At 40.8% G+C, this 8301-nt stretch overlaps 1 protein-coding gene across 1 annotated transcript; it reads left to right on the forward strand.

The window, feature by feature from the left end:
- Positions 1-4836: 4836 nt before the first annotated feature.
- LOC106820939 lies at positions 4837-7894 on the forward strand. Its single transcript, XM_014825549.1, has 5 exons — positions 4837-4929; positions 5169-5456; positions 5582-5814; positions 5929-6089; positions 6614-7894. Exons 1-5 carry the CDS (start codon positions 4887-4889, stop codon positions 7425-7427), a joined length of 1539 nt encoding a protein of 512 aa, XP_014681035.1. The 5' UTR covers positions 4837-4886; the 3' UTR covers positions 7428-7894.
- The last annotated feature ends 407 nt before the right edge of the window (positions 7895-8301 follow it).

An 8301-nucleotide genomic window follows, 5' to 3' on the forward strand; every position in this document is an offset into this window, starting at 1 on the left:
ACCAGGGAGACCGTTTCTTCCAGACCTGTGTTGAGTGCCCAGCGGTATACCCATGGGTGGACAACCCACTAGGAGAGGCATAAACGAAAGTTGCCCATTGATTTAATCTTTGGTCATATAGATTATATGGACCATATCGTTGTTGACTCGGATTCGTTGAATATATACAGAATGTTTAGTTTCGTTAGTTCTTTATTATGCTCGTACGTTCTTATATAATTTCCATACGCTTCAAAGTGGCTCTAATAGACATTGAGTTATCATCACTGTTACTATGGAGTTTGCCCACAATTTACGCAAGAATGCACTGTTATCATTATGCTATAATGATTTCCGCTCATGTTTGTCATAGTGTTCGCATAGCATACGCTAGGATGAGTAGAACTGATAACTGCGGGATTTGCAGTTAGCTTTATTAACAAATATCACTCCCTTTTTCCACATGCTCTAGTGATTGTCTCCAGCTAATCAAACTGTTATAATTCTGCTGTAAATACATGAATATTTATACTCTGTCTGCAAGATAAAATGAAATAAAATATATATTTCGCAATGAATAATCCTTTTAAGTAATGTTTATACTCAATATTCTAACACACCCAACATTCTTACAGAGGGGTATATAATTGCTAACTGCTTAAAAATGTCGCTTTCACGGTTTACTTGTGGCACATATTTCTTAATACATAGCAGTACCAATATACTGAGAACAAGAATAAGCTAAAAATAACTAAAACATTGCCACTATATGGCCTATACATGATATCGAATTTAGGAAAAAAACACATACTGCGGCAGATATGGTGAGTGGAAAACTTCGAAGTGATGCATAATTATTCAGTAAGGCAAAAATTGTGAGCAGGATGACCACAAGTAGGTTAATGGGTTAGGGTTAGGGTTAGGATAGAGAGATAGATAGATAGATAGCTAGATAAATAGATTGATAGATAGACAGACAGACAGATAGATAGATAAGCTAGATAGATAGATAGATAGATAGATAGATAGATAGTTAGTTAGATAGATAGATAGATAGATAGTTAGATAGATAGATAGATAGATAGATAGATAGATAGATAGATAGATAGATAGATAGATAGATAGATAGATAGATAGATAGATAGTTAGATAGATAGATAGACATATAGATAGATCGATCATATCTCTCCGGATTGTGACTATGTATAAGTGAGTGAGTGAGTGAGTGAGTGAGTGAGTGAGTGAGTGAGTGAGTGAGGAGAGTGAGTGAGTGAGAGAGTGAGTGCTTAAAACAGTAAGTAAGTGAATAAGTGCACAGGCTCTTCGTTTCTTTGTTCGCCGCGCTAGTAAAATATAGCTAATAGTATATATTATCCTTGCTCCGAAAACCATGTTATCACTGCGGATGCTTTATTTATAGTATTATAGATAGAAAAAGGTTTTATTAAAATTACTTTCAAAACGGCGAAATAAATGTCATGGGAACTGACCTATCACTGAACCCTATCCCTTCTACGCTGATTGTAGGTGCCCACTAAAGCTATAGTAATGAAAGTGCTATTACTTACCTTGCTATAACGAGTGATATACAATGCACGATTTTGTCCTTTAAACATACCTCCTCCCAACTATTCGATATGCTAGAGTGGTATATGCACGACTATATGGCTGTCTTACGACAGAGATTTATGGCTAATGCTAAAATAGAAATTGGTACTCATAGTAGGCACTGTCAGTTATAGGAATGTAACTTACGATAATAAATCGCACTCGTCGTACGCTTGAACGGTAAAACTGCTTGCTTGATCGTTATGACCACGCCTGTACGATTGCACCGGCTTACAATTCAGACGTACTCGCGGCACCTCATACTATATAAATTCCACCACCTCATTGTCAAGGTGTTGACATTACGTTTTATATCTGCGATCAGCGAAACATCGCATCCCAAGAAGAATTATTACGAGACGGTTTCTTCTAAGCCTCGTTTCTGCGTAAAGATTACATTCGAATATATATATCGCTTCTAGGCCACGGAGCGTAACATGCAAACTGTACACGCAATGTTTGCAAGGAACCGTGGCGCTCTTTAATTACTATCATTGATTCATGGTCAATCTATACGCCGCTGCTCTCAATAATAATTATGGACACGTCTTCGTTTAGTTCAACGAGAAGGTTAACAGCTGAGCGCGAAAAATAGTCCAGAGTCAGAGTCAGGTAACAAAAAAGAAATTTCGATTCAAGGCGTGCTGCGGCTGCAGTTGCTGCCGCCGCCGCCGCCGCTGCTGCTGCTGCTATACTGCTGCTACTGCTGCTGCTGCCGCCGCCGCCGCCGCCGCCGCCGCCGCCACCGCCGCCGCTGCTGCTACTGCTGGCGACGGTGGTGGTGGTGATGGTGCTGCTGCTGCTGCTGCTGGTGGTGGTGGTGGTGGTGGTGGTGGTGATGGTGCTGCTGCTGCTGCTTCTGCTGCTGGTGGTGGTGGTGGTGGTGGTGATGGTGGTTATGCCGCTGCTGTTGCTACTGATGCTTATTCTATTGCTACTTCTACTGCCGTTGTTGTTGTTGTTGTTGTTGTTGGTGGTGGTGTTGTTGTTGATCAAACCGGTTATATATACGACGACGTGCAAGAAAATCTACTTCTAGTGAACCAGATATCTTGCTCAAAAAATCATAATTGCGCTAAGGGTGCACGAACACCTCGTGGGCGACATATGTTTACCGATTATGTGTCTTGCAAAACCGCTTAGAGTTATATGTTAATGTTTATCGGACAGTAAAAAGTAGCTGCGCGCTGCTGACTTGGTTATTAAAATGACTCGGTCACATGATAGCTCATATCCCTAAATTAAATCCAATTTATTTCTTGTTAGTTAAATTTATAAACTCAATTACCCAATACAAAACCGTTAAACCTGATCCATGTGATATGAGTGGTGTGTGTTTTGCCCATGTTCAATTATCTCGAAATGAAGCTCGTAATCAAGGAGTAATTTAATCATAAATTACATCATATAATTATATATATCATTAATATTATATGATAAAGTAATTTTCTCATAATAGGTAAACAGGAGCACAGTGCACGCACTAAAATAGCAGATTAGTTAGAAGATTATTTATCCTAACACGTACCACTTATGTATATGTAGATAACGCCGTGTTAATATATGACTGCGATCGTGAAGGGCTAACTATCGATATCCCGTAAAAACTCCCACGTGCGCACGCCATGCCCCCCTCCCCCCACACACAAGATTTTCCCACGTACGTTCCCGAGATCCGTACTTCCCGGGTTCCGTAGCAATCGATAATGAGGATCGACGAAAATTTTCATTGTTGCTAATTTTGTTAATTTGTCTTAACTTCAACCGCCTTGTCTGACTTTAAAAGAAACTGCTCAGTGGCGATCCCCTTCAATTGGCGCCCAGGGCACGTGCCATACCGGCCATACCTTTGTTACGCCACTGACCATGTGGTTCCTAACTGGGCCAATTATGTAATAGTTATTTGAGATTTATTTGATGTTTAATCCATATATAATTGTTTAATACTGCAAATAACATCTTAAATAGATCGATTATTTAATAGTTATTTTTAAATGTTACTTGTTCGCTTCTCTAATTAGCGGGCTTGCACGTAACCCGGTTGTATTGAAGAATAGAAGATACAGGGCAGAAGTATGTGATCCATACACGAACTATGAACTCATGTAATAGCTGCATCATAAGCAAACAAAAAACGATGGTAACGGGCCGGAAGAAGTCTGGGCTACTACCCGAGAGGGAATACATATTCCCTATTATCTACTCCTGATATTTGACAGATTATTAATAATATGAATTATGCAAAAAATCAGGCAAAAATCATTCCGATTCAAATAATAAAACTAGCTTAGTTATAAGTTAAATTTTATCTACACGATGTATAGGAGCCCTACATATCTGCTACGCAGCTGCAATAATATACCCGCAACTACCGTAAAGATAAAATCCGCCTCCTGATTTGCAACACGTTCCCTAGCGGGGATTGTATAACATTAGGGTAGTATCGGAAAATATACAGTAAGGGGATCAGAGAACATACAGTTACCTAAGTGAGGGTATGACATTGTGCCAAACCATAACTTTCATGGCGAGCTGCTCAGTCATTAAGCGGGCATCAAATAATGTTACCATTCGCATTATGTCGGAGGGTGTTCTCCTCGATTTGCTTGTATCCGTTCAATTACCGTTTCTCTTCCAGATGCGTCCAAAGTCTGTACCCGTTTAGCGTAAAATAGCCACGAAGCCGCATTCCTAGTTGTCCCTAGGGCGAGGAAACATTTTGATGCGAGCAATTCTTTGAGAAATCGTCATTATCAGCATATATTATGCATTACTTACATTATAAATAAAATTGTAAACACATTTTTGAACTAAGACACCATGAATATAATTTATGAGAGCACAAGCATTATGATATATTTATGAGAGCACAATCAAGCAATTTCTGAGTAAGCCAGCTGAGCATGATAAGGCAATGTCGCGATTCCTATACCTGCTCATCCCACAGAAATTCAATCAGATTCGGATACACTAACCTAAGGTAGAATTTGTAAAGCGTAAATATCGTGTCCAAATATGTGTACCAGAAGCATATCTGCGCATCGTAAAAACAGTTACATTCGTTAATGCATGTATAGACAGCAAAGTGACGTTGCATGAAGCATTTACGATCGTTCACAGGAGGGTAAAGTAGTGTTTCACGCTCATCGTCTGATCGCCGGTACGGCGATACGTACTGCCACGGCCCGCGGCTTGTAAAACAAGTTTTAGCAATGTAGTTCAACTGTGACCGAAAGTTGTATATAAAGTGAGCGAAATTAGATGCAAAACTGTCTGATTGCAGCCTCACAAGTAGCAACATGAAGGTCCTCATCATTGCTCTGTGCGCTCTCGTGTATATGGGTAAGTAGTTATTCATTTATAACTTGGTTTAATTGGTTGGTAGTATGCCACCGCTATACAAGGCGATAAATGGATTCAGCCGTACACGCAAATACTTTCCCATTGACTAATCAATGACTGCAAAATTATTGAGACAATACCAATTTAAAGTTGATATCGAACAGAATACTATCTATATAGTGCGTTGTGTATATACAATATTTGTAATAATATTGCATATTAATTATGATATACAACAGCCGCGGCCAGTCCGCTGGAAAAGCGTCTGGGAGTACCGGTACAGGCAGAGGATGACTGCAACCCGAAGATCGGCGCTAAGAACTTCTCTACCGATGCCACCGATTGCCAGGTGTTCTACATCTGCGATCACGGATGGCCAAAGATCCGTCGTTGCCCAGGTGACACCATCTGGACACCAGCATTGGAGAGATGCACCGACAAGTACTTTGCGGTTAACGACGAGTGCAGATACGAGGCTCCACCCACACCAGCACCAGTTACACTTGCTCCAGAGGATCTTGACCCAGGTAACAAAAACTTGTTCTAGTCGCAAATCTTTTTAATCGTCATTAGGAGAAAAATTTATCCACGAATTTCTAGTATTTAATTGTTCGTGTGTTTCGCATCCAACAGCCGGATTAATATTTTCTAGCTGCGTGCTACGACCCAAGAAACATGTGCAACGGAGTTATTGATTGCAACAATGGAGAGGATGAGGAGGGCTGTGCTCCGATCTGTGATCCTAACGCCTGCAGACTGCCAGACTGCAAGTGCAGTAGCCCAGACGCTCCAGGAAATCTCCAGATAAATGAGATTCCACAGCTGGTTATGATTGGCTGGGATGGTGCTCTGAGAGTAGAGGACTACAACCATCTTCTCCAGCAGGTAAGTTCATTAGAAACTCATAACAGATTTTGGCGAGATGAGACTGATTCCTTAGTATAGACTCTTCTGTAATTTCATAGTAATGGACCGTTTCCAATAAAATTTTGTCTTTAGATCCTAAAGAAAGTGAATGCCCAGCGACAAAGAGAGCCGCGAACGAACCCCAATGGTTGCCCGTTAACCGCAACTTTCTTCACAAGCCATCAGTTCACTGATTACGCAGCAGTCCAGTCGATGTACGCCGAGGGAAATGAGATCGCCTCATTCTCTATCACGTAAGTAATGCTTTCTTGCTGTATTAGATGTTAGAGTCTAGCAATTAGAGAAATTGTTATCTTATTTAATTGAATACTCGTGCATATAGTAATCTGTAGTTTGTTGTCGCGTGCCGTTCTTCTATTGGTTAGAGTCATTTATTCGGTGGAAAAGGAAGAGCAGATAGAGATATAGAAGGTAAAAGAAGGGAGAATGTTGGATGAGTGGAAGATCGGATATTGAGGACTATAGAGTGAATGATGGCAAGAACGCCGCTAAAATACAGGAGGTAGACGATGCAGAGAACTTAACATCTGCTAGAATCTCAATGACCTGCGATTTCTAGTGAACATAGTGAAAACCGGCCGATGCGCCAAACCTGCTAGCACGAAACTGAAAAAGAACTGCGCTTTCGACGCTTAAACAAATGCGCATGCTGCACTGGAAGTAAATGTATAAATAACGGCTGTATGCAGCTAGTAATATTCTACATTCATAATTAACCAACGCGGTATCATATTGTATTTTTTTACTTAACTTGCAGTAAGCAGCTGCCATCAGAGTACTGGGCCCAGGCTTCAGATGCCGAACTCTCTGCTGAGTATGCCGGACAGCGCGCCATGTTTAGGAGGTTCTCTGGCATTCCGGCCAGTGCCATCAAGGGAGTGCGATCTGCTTACCTGCAGACCAAGGGAAGCGACTTCGTTAACCTCATTAAGGATGATGGATTCACGTGGGATTCTTCCTACCCTACCGACAAGATTGATCCTCCCCTGTGGCCATACACCTTCGATTACCAGTCTACTGGTGGCTGCGCCATCCCTCCATGCCCAACTTCGTCCATCTCTCAAATGTGGGAAGTTCCCCTCGTTGATTGGTTCGACACCAACGACACGCTGTGCGCCAACGTTGACAGCTGTTATTATCCCAACGACAAGGCAGAGGCTCTTCAGCTCCTGCGTACCAACTTTGACCGCCATTACAAGACCAACAAGGCTCCCTTCCCCATCAACCTCCGTGCCAGATGGTTCCTCAACAATGGCTACTACAACATGGAGGCTCTCCAGCAGTTCCTTGATGAGATCCAGGAAAATCCCGATGTCTACTTCGTGACATACAGCCAGCTGATCGAGTACATGAAGAACCCAGTCAAGCTTTCTGATGTAGGAAGATCTGATGCGTTCAAGTGTGACTTTGCTGACCGCACTCCATTGTGTGCCCATCCCAACCTGTGTGGCTACTTCAACATCAGCTACGCGCCCAATGATGAGGAGCACCAGGGAGACCGTTTCTTCCAGACCTGTGTTGAATGCCCAGCCGTGTACCCATGGGTGGACAACCCACTGGGAGAGGCATAAATTTATGATGCACATTGATAAAATATTTGGCCATATAGCTTCTATGAACCATATCGTTGCAGGCCCGGATTCGTTGGACATCGTTTTATATGGACTGTTTAGCTTTGCTATTTCATCAGTATGCTCGTACATTCTTAAATTGTTTTGATACGTTTTAAACCAAAGTGGCTCTAATAGACATTGAGTTATCATCGCTGTTACCATAGAGTTTACCGACGGTTTACGCAAAAATGCACTGTTATCATTATGTTAGAAACGATTTTTGCTCGTGTTGTTATAGTATCCGCATAGTATACGCTAGGATGAGTAAAATTAATAACTGTCAGCTTCGCAGTTGTATTTAGGAAAAAAAGACATTTGATCCACAAGCTTTCTTTCCAACTAACAGACTATGATAACTCTACTGTAAATACTTGAATATTTATAGTCTGTCTGCAATTGAAATAAATTACTTATTTCGCAATTAAGAATCCTTTTAAGTTGTGTTTATACCCGATCTTGAAACACACCCAACATTCTAACAGATGGATATGCTACCTAAGGCAAAAACAAATACTAATGTTATGCCTTCAACTTTACTTGTGCCACATAGCTCTGAATAGGTAGCAGTACAAATGAGGATAAATTATATATTAAAAACATTGAGAAAAACAATAAGATCAAATAAAAACCATGCGTACTTCGGCAAATACATAGTATCCCATTTAAAAAAGAACATACTATGGCAGTAATGATGAATGAAAAATTTCGAAAAGATATATAACGGTCCAGTGGGGCTCAAATGATTAGCAGGATAACCATAAATAATGGAAAATAATGGTATATGAAACATGTCTAAAAATATCAAAATGATATACCTAAACACCATTAACTT

Source organism: Priapulus caudatus, unplaced genomic scaffold (assembly GCF_000485595.1).
Source record: "Priapulus caudatus unplaced genomic scaffold, Priapulus_caudatus-5.0.1 Scaffold3, whole genome shotgun sequence".
NCBI lineage: Eukaryota > Metazoa > Priapulida > Priapulimorpha > Priapulimorphida > Priapulidae > Priapulus > Priapulus caudatus.